The sequence below is a fragment of the Calypte anna genome, chromosome 5 (assembly GCF_003957555.1).
Source record: "Calypte anna isolate BGI_N300 chromosome 5, bCalAnn1_v1.p, whole genome shotgun sequence".
Taxonomy (NCBI): Eukaryota; Metazoa; Chordata; class Aves; order Apodiformes; family Trochilidae; genus Calypte; species Calypte anna.
Window position 1 is genome coordinate 13057594 of NC_044250.1, and position 21387 is coordinate 13078980.

At 40.7% G+C, this 21387-nt stretch overlaps 1 protein-coding gene and 1 long non-coding RNA gene across 3 annotated transcripts in view; one reads left to right on the forward strand and one right to left on the reverse strand.

The window, feature by feature from the left end:
* Nucleotides 1-21387, reverse strand: part of LOC115598374 — a 47083-nt gene continuing 25696 nt past the window's right edge. Inside the window, exons 1-3 of one of the 2 annotated variants that reach the window (XR_003987608.1) lie at nt 8054-8192; nt 4181-4356; nt 1-703 (exon numbers count right to left, since the gene is read on the reverse strand). This is a non-coding gene — a long non-coding RNA (uncharacterized LOC115598374). Of the gene's footprint in view, nt 704-4180; nt 4357-8053; nt 8193-21387 lie in introns of those variants that run through there. The other variant, XR_003987607.1, reaches the window with a different exon arrangement.
* Nucleotides 7541-21387, forward strand: part of TRPM5 (transient receptor potential cation channel subfamily M member 5) — a 50852-nt gene continuing 37005 nt past the window's right edge. Inside the window, exons 1-3 of the mRNA XM_030451099.1 lie at nt 7541-7574; nt 19394-19549; nt 20315-20495. Coding sequence (XP_030306959.1) covers nt 19433-19549; nt 20315-20495 — 298 coding nt within the window. The 5' untranslated portion in view covers nt 7541-7574; nt 19394-19432. The remainder of the gene's footprint in view (nt 7575-19393; nt 19550-20314; nt 20496-21387) is intronic.

Genomic DNA, 21387 nt, shown 5'->3' on the forward strand with positions numbered 1-21387 from the left:
ACACAGGAGTTCATCCTTCAGGATAAGGTTACAGCAGCTTCATCAATAACAGGCAAAGTATGTCCTGAACCATAGACTCAAGACACTGTTTTTGAAAACTGGGCAATAAAGCCATGCCTGGTCTGAAATGCTGCCTTCAGTGCCAAATTAATTAATCACCTACTTGGAAAAATGAAAAGAAACCCACAGTCCTCCTCTTGAAACACATGAGCAAGGCAGGAGCAGCCTGGCACATTAGAAGTTAAAAAGTCAGAAATGTTTTCTGCAGTGTTAGCCAGTTCCACTTGCTGTTGGTTGCCCCAGAGCTTCCAGGTATAAGTGATTCTGAAGAATTCAGGTCCTCAATGTTTATTTTTTTAGGAGCAGGATTTAAGGGCAGGGCCCTTGAAAGTCTCACTGGCAGTGAAAAGGAAAAATCAGAGCTAGAAATGCAGCTGAAGTGCTTTGATGTATCACATCTTCTCAATGTGCCTCTCCAACACTTCTTCCTGCTCCCAATCTACCTGCAAATCTTGAATAAAATGACAACAGGAAAAATAAAAACCTGACACTTGTGAAAGCCTGATAAACCTCAGAGGGGAGATCTTTAGGAGATCTTGGTAATGATCTCTGACAACCAGACACCCTTCTGCACACAGGGCTCTTCTTTTTCCAGCAGTTGCTTCCCCAGCTCTTTGATGTGGTTCTTCATTCAGCAGTTTTCCTGGTTGAAAAAGAATTCTTTTGAGCATCCCTCTGAAAGAGAAAACTAAACAAGCTGACAAAATGCTGCAACATTCATTTACATCACAAAGGCAGACGTTTTTGTTTTTTTTTTTCATCTCAGAAGCATGTGAGACTCAAGGGGCATCTGATTACTGACATGAAGCCAAACAGGATACAGTCTGCATATTCTTACACATGCAAAGGCATCTGGGGGCAGAGTGAGTAATGGCATTCTTCAGATGAAGAGGTCATTACATCATCTTCATGCACCAAAAGAAAATCCTTCTCCTTCCACTAGTCACAAACCCCTTTTTTTTTTTAAGCCTAAAATCAGTCTCAAATAACAAACAAGCTCCAAATAAATTAACCAAACTTTTGCCATTCTGAAATCTCCCCCAGATTTTTGCATTATGCAGGGGCCTGTGCTTCATAGAAGGAAGTTCTGGTATTTCAGGAAGGATTTCACTCTTAGCAGCAGAAGTAAGTAAAGAAATCACCAATTATCATTAAATCTCTTCCTGGTGAAGGAACAGTTCCTGCCTGTGACGGGGTTGATCTCTACCATGTAATATCCTACTTCACACATATGGAATGACAGTGGATAGATAATCATTCTCCTTCAGCAGGGCACACACTTGGCAACCTAATTTCGATGTCAGGCTGCCAGCTAAGCTTAAGTGTGGTTGAATGTGTCTTTTAATTACAAGGAGTTCATTAGAAAACTTCAGAGGGGGGTTATACATGCAATTAAAGGAATATTTTATGTATATATATATATATATTCTCAGTGGCAGAAGCAAAGACTTTCCAAGAAATAATTCAGCAGAGCTTTCTAATGCCCCTCCCAAACCAACCAACCCATGAAATAAACCCAAACAAACAAAAAACCCAACCCCTCTCCTCCACAAAAAATAAAATAAATAAAAAAAAAATCCACCGACAAAACCCAAAACCACCAAACCAGAAGCAAACAACAAAGGATAACAGAAAAGTTACTTGCAGTGTCTCCTCCCTGCCTCTACACCTTTCCTCATCAAGTAACCTCTCAATGCAAACAAAATGGAAACTAAAAAACTCAGCAGATAGGCCACAGGAGACCTTAAGCAACAACCACCTCTGCCAAACTGGAATTTCAGGTTGCTTTCATCTCACAAAATAAAGAGGTTTTATTTCACCAGAACCATTCTGACAAGCTAAACAATGCACCATAATTTAAATCCTTGCAAAAATTCCTTTAACCTCTTCCATAATTGTGATTTAATGCCAAATTCCAGTCCCATCCCTGACCTTTTGCTCACTGTAATTCCTATCTTTGTGTCCTCACTTCAGTGTCTCCAAAATAGGATTTAATGTTCTACAGTAGCTATGCTAAAACTTATTGAACTTATGCTCTGCAGAGCCCCAAAACTTTGTGTGTGAAGAACACAACTTCTCCAGTATTGCAGAAGTACCAAAAGGAGCATTTTAGTGTCCATGTCATCTCTCCCATTGCCTGCTAATTACAAAGCCAGGGATCCAAGCTTCCTAACTACTTTTTAGGAAGCACTTGCTTGCACGCATAATTAACACTTATTAATTGGGCTGCTAAAGCTGCTGTTCAAGTTTTAAATAAGAGCTTTGCTGAAGCACCATTCAGTGAGAAATGAAGCTTATTGTTATCTGACCTGCTGCACCACATCCACCTCCCATTCTCAGAAACTCTGCAGAGATAATCACTCTATTTGCTTTGTATTCTAAAGAGTAAACCACAACCTTACTGCTAAATTACCTCTCTTGAAAGAAGAACAATGCAGCAAAGAGGAAACAACCTTCCAAACCCCTATCCTACCAGGAAAAAAGTAGTTGCTTCTTAAAAAAAAAAAAAAAAGCTTTCTTTGAAGACACTTAATAGTTCAAAAGAGCCTTTGCAGAAGTTTTTGGATATTCTATTCCTGGAGGTCCCTCTAGTGGCTGAGGTGTCGAGTTTAGCTGGTCTGGCTTCATAGGCTATAGGTGTTTTGGGGGTTTTTTTGGTCTCATTTTTCTGATAATAGGCACAAAATGCATCCTTTCAAACTGATCATTCCTCCTTCTACAAAAACTGAAAGCGGTAGAAAAGGATTTGTCACATTAGAAAAAAAGGAAAAAATAATTGGCACTTGGAGAATAAGGAAGTTATTTCATCCAGTTAGAAAATGCTGTGTTACTGCTTGCCAGCTTTGCCATCCAGCCACAGACCCAGTTGGTTTTCTTTTCTTATGCAGGGCTGTTTGAAGACATGGAGAGGTAGCACCTTGTTTTCAGACTGTCCTCTGGCACAGTTTGTCTTTTACTTGAGAAATCTGTCCTGTTCAGGTATGAGGACTGAATGCCCAGATCCATGGTGGGACAACTCCCAGGGTTGGAATGCTCCAATGGATGCCTACAAATTCTTCAGAAAGGATGGAGAGGGAAGGATGAGGCACCTCAGGTCATGGTGATACAGATGCTGATAAATTTATTTTACTTGTTTTATTGTTGACAGTTGGATGCCATGATCTTAGAAGTCTTTTCCATCCATGACAATTCTGTGCTGTGTCCCTCTTCTTAAGGGTTGTATTTTTTAAGGAGAAGCTGACACTCTCTGAGGAGGAGGCTTACACTCTGTTTCTCTGTTCTCTGGTTTAGAACCCAGTGAGAGTGGTTCTAAATTGTAGGCTAAGGAAAGACAAAGCTTGTAGCAGATAGTAATTTTTTGCACTTTTTAAGCTGAGGATACCAACAGGAAAAATCTCCAGGGTAGAATTTATCATGCTGCCTGAAATGCTTTGATTGGTATTGACACACTAAAAATAGAGTTGTGTGGAGATAACATCTTAAGTCACCCAGCTTCTCAAATTCTGCAGAAATCAGGCTGTTCACCTCAACATCCCAGAAGCCTCCAGAAAGACTGAAAGCTTAACATCCAACCCAGCCAATTCTCTGATTCTATGATCATCTGCTTGCTGTTTTCTCCCCATGCTGGCTACAGGAACCATGCCCTTGAACTGTACTTCCCTAGACCTCCCCTGCTCTTATCTAAGGAGCTTCTAGCTCCTTTTTTCTTTTTTTCCTCTTTCACCCAAGCAGCTGGTGACAGTGAACTGCTGGTCCCTCTTTCTACTGCACCCATTTAATAGGAATTGGTCCCAGAGATGCCTGCCTGCCTCAAGGGCAGAGCTAACTGGGCACTGGTCCTCAACAGGACAAGCTACCTTATTCTAATTATAGAAATGGCAATAAATTGTTCAATAAAGTGTTACATTTTAAGCTGAGGAAGAAATAGGACACTTAAAACAACTTATAGAGATCATCCAACTGTTGAACCTGATAGTCTAAAAGGAGGGTGATTCAGGGATTTCTTTTGATGCAGAATAAATAATAAATTATCCAAGAGAGCACCAATTTCCTGTAAGCCTACTGAATTTAAGAAATCATTTTCATTTCTCTATCCAAGAGGGAAGTTCCAGTCTCTAACCTTGGATTTGAACAACTGGAGTTCAGCTCCCAGTTCTCCCACAGACTTCCTGTGTGACCTCTGTGGGTGTCACTGTCCTTTTGCCTTGGGTTCTTAATGTGTCCATGGGATAATAGCACTGTCCTCCTTTGGAGCTGTGCTGAGAAATCCAGTTGCAGGATCAACACCTGGATTTGCTGGGGAAGAGGAGAAACAGGATTAGTCAGTAAAAAGGCAAGGAAGCTTTGGAACACCACGTAACGTTCTGGTGTGCAGACAGAACTAATTACACTGGGATTTTGATTTAAAACCCACAAATTTCATTGAGCTGCTTTAACTGCTGCTCATCCTAGACAGAGATTCTTCCTGGCATTTGCCCTTGCTGTGAAATTTCATGTCAACAAATAAAGAAACAGAGATAACCTGCACACAGCAGGCTCAGTTGTCACTGGTAACAATGATCTTTGAAGTTACAGCTCAACAATTGTGCAAAGAGAAAACAAAGAGAACCCATCTGTCCTGGTTTGGGCCAGGATAAAGGTGATTTTCTGTCTTGTACTTTTGCTTTTCGCTAAGTCTCTTGTAAGTAGTTTCACTTGCTGAAATTAACAGCAAGTTTCTCAGACAGTGTGTGCTTCTAGGATTGATAACACTTGATGTTTATAGTTACTGCTAGAGACTGGTGTGCAGAGCCAAGGACACTGCTCAGCTCTGAGGAAAACATTTTACCGTCCAGGAGGACACAGAGGTCCCACCTGAGCCCTCCTTTGGGGAGGAACAGACAAGAGAGATGCCAGAATTGACCAAACAGAGGATTCCATCCCATATACGTCACACTCAGTATAAATTTGAGGCATCACGAGGGCCGAGCCAGATCTTTTCCGGATTTCCAGACTTCTGGATTTCCTGATTTCCCTTCCTCCCTTCCTTCACCCGGCATCCTGGAAGGATCCTGTCCGTTTGTCTGCCTGTGGTCCTGATCCGTGCCAGCCCATATCTGTGTGTTCCTGCCTCTGGTTCCCGACTGCTGCCGACTCCAGGAGTCCAGCCTGGACTTTCCCAGGGCTGCCCTGCAGCCTCGGTGGTGACGTGAGAGTTATTGGGGGATAAGGGGGAGGAATGTGGTTTCCATTTTCCTGTATATTTGTATATATTTAGTAATTTTTCCTATTTATCATTACTGTTCATTAAAGTTGTGTAGTTTAGTTCCCAACCCATCAGTCTCTCTCCCTTATTCTCTCCCCTTTCTTTATCAAGGAGAGAGAGATTAATAGAGAGCGTCTGTTATTCGGTTTAATTGCCGGGCCAGTGTTAAACCGTGACACCATCTCAAGCTTAGTGGCTGTGGTTAATAACCAAAGGGGGAGAAACTGGAATCTGTGGAGGATGCAGTGACTCAAACATTCAAGTCAATGAACATTCAGTGCAAGTTTCACCTTGTAATACAAAGGAATCTAAGGAGGAAATCATTGCACATGGATTGGCAGAGTGAGCAAGACTGAAGAAGAAGGGGAGAAGAGGAAAGAATAATAATAATAGTAAATAAGAATAATAATAATAAAGGACTGAATAAATGGTGCTGTGATTTTGCAGAATAGCAGGTGCCTTCAGATCTTACAAAACTTTTAACCTCAAGCACCTGGGAGAGGACAATCAATCACAAATCTGCAATTATTTCAAGCATTATTTCCTTCTTAGCAGATTGATAGAAAGGCTGGAAAGCTGCCAGGAAGGGAGACAGATGCATGGGTGTGTGATGACCAGAGAGGTCAGCAAACTTTAGGAGAACTCTGCAGAAAAGGTAATGAAACAATCCAGGAAATGGGTTTATAATAAATACATCTGCTTTGAGCAGAAGGGAGAACATGCAAAAACAAATAAAGAAATAATTATAATAATAAAAAAGGTTTGCCTGACAGAACAGTACAGTTTAAATAAGACTTCAAAAGAATAAAAATACACAGGATTTCAACAGAGAGGACACTTGCAGAAGAATATTCCAAGAGGTACTGAGATTCTCTCTCTGTCTTACTCAGGGCCTGGAACAAGAAGAGCCTCAGACCCAGTTTTGCTCCTGAATTGTAGATTCAGCTGAGCAAATGAGTTCTACACCAGAGACAAACGTCTGCTTGGGTTATTACTTTGACAATTTCAGCACCTAATGCTTTCTGACAAAACCATTGGTCAAATCTGGACAAAACCAGGCAGTGCCAGTGCCTTCAAGACATTAAAATGTGGTTCAGCTCTCAGAGAACATCTCTTGATTCAGGTTCTGTTTTGTTTCAGGATTTTGTACTTCAAGCAAGTGTCACTGCTGTAACAAAGATCAGAGAACTTTTTATTACTCTGCTGCAATGGAATTCACCAAAATTACATTCCTAGAAACACAAACATGGATACTTAATAAATAGTGGCATGTGGACATATAAAGGAAATTTTAAAGCAATCCAGAATAATTACACAGATCATGATGAGAGAAACAAATCTGTTCTCCTGAACAGAGAGAAATTGGCTATCTGACTGTTTTATATCATTTTATATTCTAATCAAAAGGATGTGTCAGTGATACATTTTCTAAAGGTTTTAGAAACAAAGCACAAAAAGGAATCCAGACTTGCAGAAGAAAAGTGAACTTAAAGCCTGTGAAAATGGCAAAGACTGAAAACACCAAATATTTGTGGCATACATCAACTTACAGCAAAAAACCCAAAGTACAAACATAGAGGAGTCATAACACTCCTTTTGCTAGTGAAGGACAGAAGTGTGTGAATAAACATATTACTATGAAAAAAATTGAAAGCTTGGGCATATCTTTGCCTTCCTCACAGTAGCCCTCAGCTGAACTGCAGTGTGTATCAAGATAGCAAGTTACCTAAAGAAGCATGGTGATGGAACACTGGAACTCTAAATACAGAATAAATCCCCCAAATTAATTCACTTTTAAGGCTGCCATGCTGTGCACAAAAGCTGGAGGTTATTGATGTAAGTGTACACTAAGCCTTAATCACTGGGATAGCTCTGGGACTGCACACAGGTGCTCTGGGAGGTTTGCTAAAGATTTTTATAGCTGAGAAAAGCACCTGACTCCTCTGAGAGGGAATGAGGAATCAGTTACTCAAGATCCAAGTCACTGCAATTTGAAAAGTTAATCTAGAATATTTATTCCCAGCTGGTTGTCCCTTTCTGATAACTCCTGTTGCAGAGCAATGCTGATTATTTGCATCTCCATCTGTTTTCACAGGGCTTATTTCCATCCAGAGCTACCAGAGGCATTAGGAATGTTTATTTTTATTGGCACAGGGATGGGTGTGCCAAGTCATCTGGTAACATCCTCCTCTTTCCAAACAGGCAAAGGGAGCAGCAGCAAACATCAGGCACCCCGAAGCAACTCAGCCCTGCAAAGGCCAGGCAGCAGGTAGGATGGAGAACTATATAAATCAGAGATGCTTCTGAATCAACCATTACTTAAATCATTACTTAACTCTGTATTTTCTTTTCCTTTCATTAGCAGGGAGTAATTAGCAGTGGTATAAAGCAGTCACTGCCACTCTTTCATTTTTTTGAGGAGCCAAGTATGGGTAAAAACTTCCAGATTTTCTCTATCAGGAATTCCATGAGCTTTTTTTTTTGCTGTTCTTTATGTTCTACATGGCTTTCTGTAGGTTTTTTTTGTTCAGTACTTTCTTTTTCTTATATCTTTCCTTTCTTTCCTTTTTTTGCCACTCTTTCCTTTTTTTGAGGAGCCAAGTATAGGTAAAAACTTCCAGATTTTCTCTATCAGGAATTCCATGAGCTATTTTTTTTTTTGCTGTTCTTTATGTTCTACGTGGCTTTTTGTAGGTTTTATTTTTGTTCAGTACTTTCTTTTTCTTATATCAGTAGGAGCTAACTCACTTTATTTGCCCTGTAATGTTGTGTTATTGTGTTCCCCAGTGTTTAGACAGCCTTTTAGCTTGCACTAGCAATAACCTTTGGAATCTTCATAGATCCTTGTATCTAGCTGATCCTTGGCCACTGCTTTGTCCTGATACTGGTAGACTGCAGAGCAGAACAGAAATGTTCATTGACAGAGTTAAGATAGTAAAAGCCCTCTTAATTTGAAGTTTTTTGAGAAAAGGCAGTCAAATACCTGTAAAGACTCTGTTTAGAATCTCAGGGAATATTTCCATTAATGCTGAGCCTGACTTTGGCTTGTTTTATTTTTATTAACCCTTCATCTAGGAAAGCATCTTGTCCTCTTGAGTTAAAAAGATAAAATCAATCATAAATGTGAAAGTCATCCTTGTCTTTGGTAAATGCTTTGAACTTGGTAGAAATCTTTTGATTCTAACACACAGCTCAAGGGAATTCATAGAATCATAGAATCATAGAATTAGCCGGGTTGGAAGGGACCTCAGAGATCATCGAGTCCAACCCTTGACCCACCGGAGCAGTTGCTAGACCATGGCACTGAGTGCCACATCCAGTCTTTTTTTAAATGTCTCCAGGGACGGAGAATCTACCACCTCACCGGGCAGTCCATTCCATAGCCTGATCACCCTCTCCGTGAAGAAATTCTTTCTAATATCTAACCTAAACCTCCCCTGGCACAACTTAAGACTGTGTCCTCTTGTCTTGTTGAAGGTCGTCTGTGAAAAGAGTCCAGTTCCCACCTCGCTACAGCCTCCTTTCAGGGAGTTGTAGACAGCAATGAGGTCTCCCCTGAGCCTCCTCTTCTTCAGGCTGAACAGCCCCAGCTCTCTCAGCCTCTCCTCATAGGATCTGTGCTCGAGTCCCTTCACCAGCCTGGTTGCCTCCTTTGGACCTGTTCCAGGACCTCTACATCCTTCTTAAACTGAGGGGCCCAGAACTGGACACAGTACTCGAGGTGTGGCCTAACCAGCGCTGAGTACAGGGGAAGAATCACCTCCCTGGACCTGCTGGTGACGCTGTTTCTGATACAGCCCAGGATGCCATTGGCCTTCTTGGCCAATTGGTCATGTAAATAAAATTAGCTGCATACATTCTTGAAGCATTAAGTCTGTTATCTTCAAAATAGGCCAAGGGCTTCATAGAAATAAACTGAGCATCTGCTAGAATGTCACCCTAGATGGGTAGGTTGCCTGCTTCAGTTTTATATTTAATAGTCAGCATTTTACACTACATGTGGGGTTTTTTTCATCAGTATTATAATGATAGACAATGTGGAATAGATCCCAGTCTATTGACAGGGATAGTAGAAATGATTTTAACTTTACAATTTGGTAACCAACTCTCTCTGCCAGAGAGCTCTCAGTTTTTAGCTGTTTTCAAGAGGCTTGTGGCAAGTGAGAAAGAGGGGTTTAAGTCTTTTCTAGACTTTCACTCTGTAATTAGCTAGAGGTTACATGTTTCTATACATGGGTTTCATTCTTTTTTTTAAAACAAAGGCAAACAGCACTGTTACATCTTCACTGTATTGCTCCACACCTCTGCAATAGTAAAAGCTTCACCCAAGCTGTGTTATGGTTCAGCTTTAGAGCAGGAACAATAATTGGAATTCTGTTAAATTTGCACCTCTGACAACACAGTAACTACTGAACAGTTACTACATCCCAGCCCTTTCCTCCTCCATAGCCCCACACTCTGACATCACCCACCAGGGGATGGTTCATGGATGCAGCAAAAACTGTGAAACCTTTTAGCATCCTGGAATTAAAAAAAAACTTTCTTGTCAGGGTGGCCAATTGAGCTTCTATTTGGCTGCCCAAGGAAACCTGTGACAGTACTATGAAGTACACTGTGTAAAGATATTTCTAGTTTCATTTAACTCCTAAGGGCATTTTACTCTAATTTGATCATATGGGTTAGTTGGAACAATTGGGACTTTTTTTTTTTTTATTTTTTTTCTCAGCTGTGGGATATCAGTGCACTACAGAACTTGTCCCCACACACAATCTTCTATTCAAGGTCTGCAGCTACATTGCTACCAGGATAAAACACAGCAGTGAATTTCCAGAAGCAGTGGCATCTCTTTCCTGAACCTCTGCATCCATCTACTTCTCTGTAGATTTTAAGCTGCAGCAACTGGATTGATATAGTGGGGTTTTCATTTGGTTTATTTTTGCTTTTTCACAGCACCTTGGATCTCTAAGGCATTGAAAAAAAAAAAAAAACTAAAACCCAAACTAACAAAAACACCCAACCCCTTCAAAAAACCTCCCAAAACCAAAGTACCCAACTTTGTATTATGGAATGTAGAAAGAGGGGTGGGGAAAGCATCTCTTGTAATAGCAAGTTTGCTCTGTAGTTGCTCTTTTCAAGACCAAATCTTTCTGGGGAAGGCAGAAATCAAGTCAGTCTGTCTGCCTTGTCAGGAGGTATCTCTAGAGTTTTGATTTAACACAAACAGGCAAACAAATCCCTGCTCTCTAAGAGAGGAAAACTTGCATTGCATGTATGCTTTGCACATAGATATTGCAGATACAGAGCTAGAGGTTTGACATGTGCTGCTATAGATGAGAAAACCCAATTTCTGAAAATTAAAAGAAAAAAAAAAACCAAAAAAAAAGATCCTGCTGCATTCAGTGGGTCTGATTTCTAAACGTGCAACAAGACCCAGTGAATGCAGGTGCTTAAAGTAGAGGCTTCTGGAAATTCACAGCAATATCCAAACACAACTTCAGTTTTATAGATAATGGAAAGATAAAGAGAGAGCTGTGTCTTATCCAGAGAAAAACTCACAACACTTGATGGACAATTTTGCCACTGGCATTTTTGCAGAATGCACCAAGTTCAAATTGTGCCTGCAGGTTTTTTGGATTTAACAAACAAAGCAGACCAAATTATTTTCCTAAGCTTTGGAATTCCCAAAATAAACCTTGCATTTGTTTTATGCAAAAGAGATTCTAGGTTTTGAATATGCCTCCCCTTTGAGAAGAATAAATACAAAATTTGCCTAAAGCACTGAACAAGCTCTTAGAAACAGATGAGGAAAGCAGTCCCAAAAGGAAAAACAGTGGAGGCTTTTGCTTTGGGTTTTTTCCCTGAAAAAAAATTGTTCTTTTATATAAAAGAATGCATGGCTACAGGGATGAAATTGGAAAAAAAAAAATAGTACATGTGACAAAGTTGAAAAGAGGTAAAGATTATTTTAGCACAGCTTGTAAAGGAGAATTTGTAAAGGTTGGTACTTAAGTTAATGCTGGGGCTAACCTTGTGAAGTCAGCTGCTGGCATCAAGAGAGAGATTTGGGATTTTTGCAGATTCTACAAGTGTGAGATATTAAGATTTTAACAAATAAAAAACACTTTCAGGTATGGTTTTGTTTCCTTACCTGAACACTGCCTTTCCTGAAGCATTTCTTGTGAACTGGAACCTTTCCCATCTTCTTGGGATTTTCTTTCAGCATGACTTATGGCTGTGGTTTCTCAGTACAGGAATTTCAGGAGTTTGCATGTCGTGCTCTATCCCACAGCAGTGAACTGATTTTGCTGAAAAACGACCTGGCAAAAATGAGTTCTTTTCAAGTGACCTCAAGTCTGATTTACTGAAGGGCCACACAAAGAGTTCTGCTAGCACAGCTTCCAAGGGGAGTGCTATGGGAACAGAGTAGTGAGGCTACAGGGATATTTGAAGGAATATATTTGAAGGTCCAGGAATATTTGGGCAGCTTCCCCCCAACACCTCAAACCCATGTTCTGTGCAAGCACAGCCAATTTTTTAATTTTAATTGAGCAGTGTTGCTTTGTGTTTTCTCTTATCAGTTCCATCTGCTCCTTCCATTGCTTATCTACATTTCTCTTTTATCATTTCTCCCCCCTTTCAGGTTCCCTCCTTGGAATAAATCCACTTGTATGAAATTCACTGCATCTATATGCAAATCCCTGCAAACTCAGTAAAAATTCAAATAGCCTCTGGTGCTCTCTACTGGGTTAAGCAGATGAAGACAGAAACAAACAAAGCCAAAATACCTCTATTTGCATTAACAATTTGCACCTTCATTTGTTAAAGGCCTGGTGCTAACCCCATCCAAACCAAAGCACTCAACTCTCCTGGAAATTAATGGGAAGACTCAATATTAATGAGAAAAATTAATCAAATTAATGGGAAGACTCTGTCAATACCAGATTTGCATCTTTGTGTCCTGGCAATTACAGGAAGGAGCTCCAGAGACATACCCTGGAAACATTAAAACAAAACCTCTATTGGTTCAGTAACACAATTCTCTTCCCACACATCTTCTTATAGCTTGCTGTTGTTCATGGTGTTTTAAAGATAATTTTTTTCTCATTTTATTTTGGTTATTGACTATGCAGAGATACAGTAAAGAGGAATCACATTAAATAGTCTAAATTACTGTTACAGAAAGTGAGAACACTGATTTTTTTAAAGCTTTTAGTGCTTCAAGTCACGAATATATTTGGAAACTTGACACAAACTTCTATTTTCCTGGGCTACTTCTGTGCTTCACTGCTCTCCATGAATTTATTTCTATGAATGCTTGCTCCTGCATCTGCAAACTCATAAAATCTCTGATTAGTTTGCTGTCAGCCTCAACTGACCTGTCTCTCTCTGTGTCCTAATCACAGTATGGAGAAACTTTCCAGTCTGTTATTTACTTTGTGCTTGTTGCATCCCTCCAGCTCTGATCTCTGGCTGTTAATGACTTTTGGCTCTTCTGAAGGTGAAGGTGTCTGAAGGGGAGAGAAGTTCAAGATACATTTGTCATGACAGTCACAGTACTTTTGCTCTTTTTTTCCCTATTTTTACAGTTCAAGGATTTATTTCCTACAGGCAGAGAATCACAGAATTGTTTGGGTTGGAAGGGACCTTAAGGATCACCCAGTTCCAACCCCTCTGCATGGACAGGGAAACCTTCCCCCAGCCCAGTTTTCCCTGTCCAACCTGACCTGGAACATTTCCAGGGATGTGGCAGCCACAACAGCCCTGGGCAACCTGTGCCAGAGTCTCACCACCCTACACCTGAGATTTTTTCCCTAATGTCTACCCTAAACCTCCCCTCTTCCCTTTTAAAGCCATTACCTTATAAATGCCCTTATAAAAAGTCCCTCCTCATCTTTTCTGGAGGCACCTTCAGGGACTGGAAGGCCACTGCAAGGTCTCCCTGGGGCTTCCTTTTCTCAGCCTGGCCTCCCAGGAGTGATGCTCCAGCCCTCTGCTCTCACTCCATCAGCTCCGTGTCCTTCCCCAAAATGACAAAGGGAATGACAAAGCCCTCAACAGGACACCTGGCCATGATTTCTGCTGGTGTGTTTCACCACTCCTAAGTCTTTCTGATTTATTTAGCAATTCCTTGGAATCAAGGCAGAGGATTTATCATTAGGCAGTGATGCAGAACATTTCATGCACTATTACCAGAACCTGAATGTGCTAATTCCTGACAAACATTTCCCAAAGCTTCAACATAAATATAAGCAAGGTAATGTTTATACTTGCACAGACTTACAATCTCTCACAGAAATATATATGAGTTTATTTTCCCTATCAAATACTTCTTTTTGTCTCACACCATGTATTTATATTCCCAAGGTAGGCTTAGGTATTTTTCCCTTTCTGAATCCAAGTTAATGCCCTCTCTTACCTCCCCTTCTCTGTTTCATTTGCCTCTGATCAAACCACTGGTTTTGCTTCTTCACACTTATGCACACACACTAGGTTAGAGCCCATCCAATTCATCTCTGGAGCACATGCTGAAATCAAATTTGAATTTTGCAGCCTTTATTCTCCCCTTTGCTCTTCTAATTTTCATTAACCTGATCCCCTTTATTTGCTTTGTGCTTCATATTTATTGTATTTTAATTCAAGGCAGGGATGAAAAAGTGGCTGCTGCTGAAAGCAAATAATCCCATTACCCTGTTGCTGGCACAGCCCCAGTAAACTCCCTGATGCAATTTTCCTTGAGTGAGTCCTTGCTCTGCAGCCAGCAGGAGCATTCCCATTAGGAATGCTCCACAAGCACACATCTGCCCTGAGGATCAGAGCTGCAGATGCAGATTCAACTCTCAGACTTGGGAGAACATTCAGGTTAAGGTAAAGTTCTTTGGGTCACAAGACAGAGACTCCAGCACCATTGAGGAGTGTGCCCTGGTTGCTTTACCTTGCTCCTAACCAAGTTTTTTCCTTCAATGAGGTATTTCTCTGAGCAGCCTTCTTCCCATCATTCCCTCTTGAGCCCACAGTTTGCTGTCCTAGCCATAAATATGAAGAACAAACATTTCCTGGAATCCTTTTGCTGGGAAGCTGTTACACCCTCCTTTTCCCTTCCTCCAGTCTCCTCTGCTCTTGGTAACACAACCCTCATTTGCTCCAGCTTTTCTTCTTTCAGAGCAATGCCTCTGCCTGTCTTTCTTGTTGCTCTTTTCCAGCTGGTCCACAATTCTCTGGAGACCCAGCACCCACCCTGAGGACTGGAGCTAAAGCTGTTCTGACACAGAGCAGAGTGAGCTCCCCCAGGCTGTCCTGGTTAGACTGCCCTGAGCAGCATTTCCTTCTGGCAAGAACACCAGAGCATTTTTTGCCATTTTTTCTGCTTGTAACCCTCAGATCTTCTCCACCAGGACTGCAATTTGGCCCAATGGAGCTAAGGAGGGGAGGGTTGGGACTGACCTGACATCAGCAATACTGCCTCTACTCTATGACTATGTTAAATCAATTCACCTGCATATTTAAATGCACTCCTTGAAGGGGTGGAAGGATTCAACAGTGATTAAAAGCCAGGGTGTGTCCCAGTCTGTGTACTGGTATGGAGGAGAATTCTTCCTCCTGCTAAGCCCTGATTGCTGATGACTGCCCCACACCTACTCTCTCAATCAACCCATTCCCCTTGAAGACAACAACTGAGGTTGGGGCAGTTTTCACAAGCCTCAAATTTGACCTCTCTTCCTTCCATCCACACATCCTAACCCTGGTTAAAATCTAAAGTGAGGATGAAAAGGGAGCCACAGTCTTGTCACCCATCTGAAGGCAAAGCATCTGTCCTTTCTTACCACATCAGGAAGTGCTGTCTGGTCCTAAAGGGCTCCCATAGCTTTCCATAGCTGGAAATAGCCTATGGAAAGGTGGGGGAAAAGTTAGGGAATTGTAGGGAAAAAGTTAGAGGAACTGTAGAGAAAAAGTTAGAGGAATTGTAGGCTAAAAGATAGGGAAATTGTAGGGGAAAAATAGGGAAATTGTAGGGGAAAAGATAGGGAAATTGTAGGGGAAAAATAGGGAAATTGGAGGGGAAAAGTTAGGGAAATTGGAGGGGAAAAGTTAGGGAAATTGGAGGGGAAAAGTTAGAGGAATTGTAGGAGAAAAGGAGTCTGGGCATGGCAGAGGAAGGTTGAGGAAGCAGAGAGAAGAGGGAGAACAGCCTAGAAAGAAATTCCCATAGGTGTCAAAATGTTTCCCTGTGGTTCTGCTCTCACTGCTTTTTCTGGATAAATCTGCCAGGAAAGATTCTCTGCAGAGCTTCCCCTTGTAGAGTTTCCTTACAGCCATCACAACTGAAGTTAAAATTCCCTCCCAATCTCCTACATCCCAGCAATTTAGACTGCCCAAATAAGAAGCAAAGAATTAAAAAAAAAAGAACTCAAATTAGCACCACCCAAGAGGAAGGGCTAACCAGCAGCAGGACCTCCAAACCCCAGGGTGAGAAGCCCTGGTTGTAGAGCAGGACAACTCTGACAGCTTCCATTTATGAGGTTAAAGAAATAATGATTCACAAGGCTGGCTGACACTTGGGATGATTTAATCAGGCCACCCCTAATGTAAATGACACTGAGTCACATTTCCAGATGTAGGTGGAACTGGTGACTGCCTTTTCCTCATAATTGTCTTGCTTTGCTAGTTAGAAATAGTTTTCTAGGTTGTATTTCAAATTTAGTAATCAGTCGAGGTACATTCTTTCCATTGATGTTTGTATTTATAGCCCATGGGAACATCTAGGACAGAATTTGACCTACAAACTTCAATACCTAGCAGAAGCCTGGAGAGAAAAGTCTGGACTTAAGTCTGTACCAGAACTAAAGGTTGCTTGATACATACAACAAAATTTCAAATATAAAGACACAGAATGAGGCAGGCAAGGTGTTTGTGGCTTTTTTCCCCCTCCTACCTCTTATTAATTTCTGATTACTTTTCATTAAATTGAATACAATTGCATTCTCACCAATACTGGAGGGGGAAAAAATCAGATATTTCAACAACAACAAAAGCTGGAAAAATAAATATATGGAAAGGGAGAAAAAGATGAAGTAATGGTCATCCTCCACTAGTTTTTCATCCAGCTGTGTTTACAGCCTTTATCTCTTCCAAAAAGTGCTTAGAGCATGCTCCTCTTTCTGGCTCTCTGCCTGTTCTTGCCCAAGACATGGATTTATTCCAGAGCCTTGCAATTAAACAAGACTCTGTGATGTTAGAGTGATGCAAACCAACCATAGCTCAGCTGACTTCAGTGAACGTCACGACTTTGACCACAAAGATTTGACCCAATTGCTGTGACCTGACACACTTGCAATCTAGTACAGCCTGAAATCTCAAAGCAACAGCCCATGAAACCACTAGAGACTGACATGAAAGTCAGAACAAGACTGAATTAAACCCAGGAGAAAGGCACTAAAAAAAAAAAACAATCAGAAAAAACCAACAACAAACCCGACAAAAAGCAAACAACGACAAAAGCAACAAAGCCCCAACCAAAAATACATTATTTTAATGTTAATACATTGTTACTTTGCATGCCTAAAAATCCAGGAGGAATTAAAATTCTTGACTATTCCAATATTAGGGGCATAATGTTGGTGTGCTTATTGAGCAGGATGAAGTGATGCTCCCCTGCAGTGGCTGAGACAGCTGGAGAGCAAGAGAAGGAAACATTTCATGTGCTCAGCTTCTATTTATTCCTTGGAAGTCAAACAACAGGGAGAAGATAAAGTAAGAAAAGGTCAAATTGTCAGATCTCACAAAACAAAAACCAACAAAAAAAGCAAGCTCATTGGTTTTGCCTACAAAAGATACTGAAAGGTGTACACAAGAACATTACAGAGAAACATTGCCCCACAATAGTCCAGGATCTCCTCTAGTGTAGTTTCTCAGTAGTAGTTTTCTACAACTTTTTCCTTTAATAATAATTCAGAATCTTGGATGAGTTTTGAATCTGTTTCACCAGTCTGTCTGTATCAGTTTGCTGCCCAATTTTCTGGCTTGGAATATGAACACAAGAACAGTGGCAGAAAATCATCACAGGTTCCATTTAGCTCTGTATCCCAGCACAGACAGCAGCCTGCAGGGATGCTGAAGTAGTGCAAGAACAGTACAGAAGGTGAAGTAATACTCCCCCAAAATAAGCACTCAGTCTCTAATGTCATGGTTCAGAGTCAGCTTGAGAGAAAAAACAAAACAAACCCCTAAAATTTTGTGCCCTGGGCCTTTGTGCCTTTTTCACTTTGCAGCCTTACAAAAGCTTGGGAACAAAGCTTCTCTTTCTGCATCTTACCTACTTTTGTCTTGTTTGCTGTTGTTTACTACAGTTTAGTAAAAGAATTCCTAACAGAAAATCAAATAATGTTCCATTTCTGGCAAAAATTACCTACCCAAATGCAAGACAATTCCTTAGAAACCTCAGCAACTCAGTGTCGTTATTCCAAGACTAGTCAGGGATAACCACATTATCAGATTTTGCCAAATAAGGCCAAATAAACCATCAGATTACTTTGTAAATTGCTGTCTATTCCAAGTCCATGGCTTGTGTGTGGACATCAATAAACGTGCACTATCCAGGACAGTGATGAACAGTGTTTAATTACACCTTGGGACTTCAGCCCTGAATACTTTTTCCTAATCAAATCCTTTGTTCTCTCAGCAAGTTCCAGGAAGTGATTAGTGTAATTTAGAACAGACAACATGGGTTGTTATGACTCTGTTCACTCTTTTTTTCCCCAAACACTGTCTTCTATGCTCTTAGGAGATAAAGCTGCATCTCCAGTGGAAAAATGGACTCAAAAAGGTGGCTTTGCTGTGACCACCATTACTGATAACCCAAAAGAAGCTTTTTAGGTAAACCTCTTCACCAGACTAGGATGGTATCTTAGTGTTCAGGATAAATACCAGAAAAATTCCAGAAGTGATTGGGATGCAGCCAGGGAGAAGACTGAGAACATCATCTTGACAGCAATGATTTCTGACAGAAGTTTTGGAGGTCACTACAGAGTTGTGGAGTAGCTGTAAGGGAAACACATCTTGAAAGGGTCCAGAACCACTTTTCAGAGGCAGATGAGAGAAAAAGGCAACTCCAAACAACGTTTTCCTAGAAAACATGGGAGAAGAAAACACAGGGGCAGCAGTGGTGAAGCAAATAAAATCCAGGTTCCCTAAAGACTTCCCAGCCCCAGGGAATATATGGAGGGATTGCTCCCTCTGCTGGAGCATCCTAATAGACCCACAAGAGGTGTGCTGTTTGACCCACTTTTAAGTCGACATCAAATGTATTGAACTAATAAATAAAGATTAATGAAGGGGTCATTACAATTGCTGACTTACTGTCACAAGGGTTTTTCAAAGGACTTGAAGATGCAGATGAAAGCAGAGGGAAATGTTTCATTGATTTGGTTTTAAAAAGAAACAACAGAAGGTCTATTAGGTGAAATATGAATTTTTCAGGTCCTAATTGTATCCATTGAGTCAAAGTAGAAAGTAGAAAAAAAAAAACAGAGCTTTTCAGTGTCTCCTTTAATGCAGAACAACTTTTGTTACATGACCTTTGCTCCAGGACAGATGATTTCCCACCTCCAGAGGAAACCTCCTGCCTCTTGAACTCTCTGTTCTTGTTGAACCCAGCTTGGCCTTAAATACTTTGGCTGACAAAGAAATACCCTATTCCTATAGCAGAGTAAACCTGTCCTAAAGTATCTTCACACAGATGCAGTGTCACCACTCAGTTATTCAGTGCTCATGTTGGATAATTCAAGTTGTAGTAGGATGATGCAGAACAACATCAAGAAACCTCAGGCTCTCCCTGACACAGTTCCACTCGTGCTTGCAACAGTTTGTGCCTTTTTATAACTTAAATTACTCAGCTGTGGTGTGGAATCTTCCTCCCCCTCTATATAATGCCCAACATTTGGTACAAACAACTCCAATTTTAGCTGAAAGTTCTAAACCTAATAGTAAGAAAGAAAAATATTGGGCCCAAACCTCAGCTAGATGTAAAGGAATGGGTTTTATAGCTTCTCCAGCTTAAACAGTTTCTCATTTCCCAGTTTTCTGTCATCTCAGTGAACACCTTGGGCTGCTGGGGATCCCCTTGCAAATCCAATGGAGGAAATGGAGACCAAGCTCTGCAGCACTGACAAAGAGGAAGATTTGAAAAGAGCTTTGCCCTACTGCTTAGGAGAAATAGACTTCACAGCTTCTGGGAAGAAACGTGGGAAGGTACAGAACTGGGGACTTGCAAGAATTTAACATTTTTGCTGTTGTTCAGCTGTTACTTCTGAGCATTCAGTGTAGAGATCCTAACAGGGAGGGACAATGTGCCACCGTGCAAGGTACCACATTGTGCTCCAGGTAAGGACTACACCTTCCTGAACATCACTGGGATTTAACATGAGGCCTCCTGATATAAAGAAATTAATTACTTTACTTGCACTGACATGCTAAAAGTACAGGTGATCACTTTTTCCTTCATGTTTTCTTCATTATTTCACAGTTAACCTCTTTCTGCCAAAAATTAATCCCTATGGGTTTCAACATTTTAAACCTTTTGGACCTTTTTAAGATGTTCCTTAAAGTTCTCTCCCTGTTCTGATCACATGCAGAGAAGGATGCAGGTGGACAAATCCACCTTCTCACCAGTCCCTTGCACACTTTAGTGCCAGAGTAGAAGCAATTCCTAGGATGAGAAATCTCCCTTAAGACTTTTTTTCTTTAAGCACAAAGCCAGAATATACACAGAACAGAAAGAAGCTATATATTCATACAACCCATTCTGCAAAAACAGACATGAAAGCAGGTAAATACTTCAGGTAGTGCAGAAAGAACCACCTGGTATTTAGATCTGTCAAGTCCTGCTCAAATATATTTTTCTTAAATAATCAAGTTGAGCAATTTCCCTCTGCATTCACCATAAACAAGATCTCTACTGTGCCTTACTGCCCCATTGTTATTTAATTTTATTGGGGTTTTTTTTGTCTGTTGAAGTTCATTAAGGTCCCATGTACCATTCATCCTGGAATCATCTTTGAAGTTCTGCTCAACAAATGGAAGATCCCAGCTCCCAATTTGGTTGTCTCCTTAGTAGGGGAAGAAGAAAATTTCCAGATGAAGCCTTGGCTACAGGACACCTTAAAAAAGGGCCTTACAAAGGCAGCTCAAAGCACAGGTTAGTGCTTTAGATATTAAAGAAAATTGCTGTTGGAATCTCACACCCAGCATCCAGTGGTGTTTGAGTGGCAATGGGTCTGCTCACAGGATTATTTTTGGAAGTTTTGTTGAATACAACCTACAGCTGTATTTAAATAGCTTTAAAATGAAAGTTATTTTATTAGAAATAGCTGGAAAAAATGGTATTTCAAACTAAATTACTCCAGACAACTGCTCCTGAAGTGTAAAATTACCTGAGGTTGTTGTCCAGGGATGATACTAGAAAAATAGCACAAGATGGGACCAAATACTTTATCCCTCTTTGGTGGTAAAGGAATTCTTAAAAGAACATGGCAATTTGCCTTCAAAAGTGAATTTAGGTAAAAAAATAAGAAGTCTTGTTCTCTCCATTTCCATCTTTAGTCCAAAATTGTGTCACAAAAGTTATTTTTTAAGACTGCTTTCTTCAAATGTAAGAGTTGAACAGACTCTGTTAGTAAACCAGCCTTGGGTTAGACCCAAGTTTAAGCAAAGAGACTTTGGGAGTAACACAAATACCTGACACCCAGCAGAAAGCAAGCCACACACATTCTCCCTGACTGTACACATGAGTGACAAGAATAGTGAAAAGCACTCAAAAATAAAACCAAACAAATCAAGGTCTGGGAAGTGGCTTTCACTTAAGATGCCATTTCCCCCCCACACCCTTATGCAAATACCTCCAAAATAGAAGTAAAAACATCTGTAAGCATTTCACAGCAAGCTCTTGGTTTAGCTTCACTGCTTCAGACAAGATTTAACAGATTTGCTCCTTGTAATGAAAACTTTTTGGTACTTTTGTACCACTCAGACATTCTTTATCTCCAACTCCCTTCCATACTTAAGAGCATCACGATCTCTGGTTTATGTTA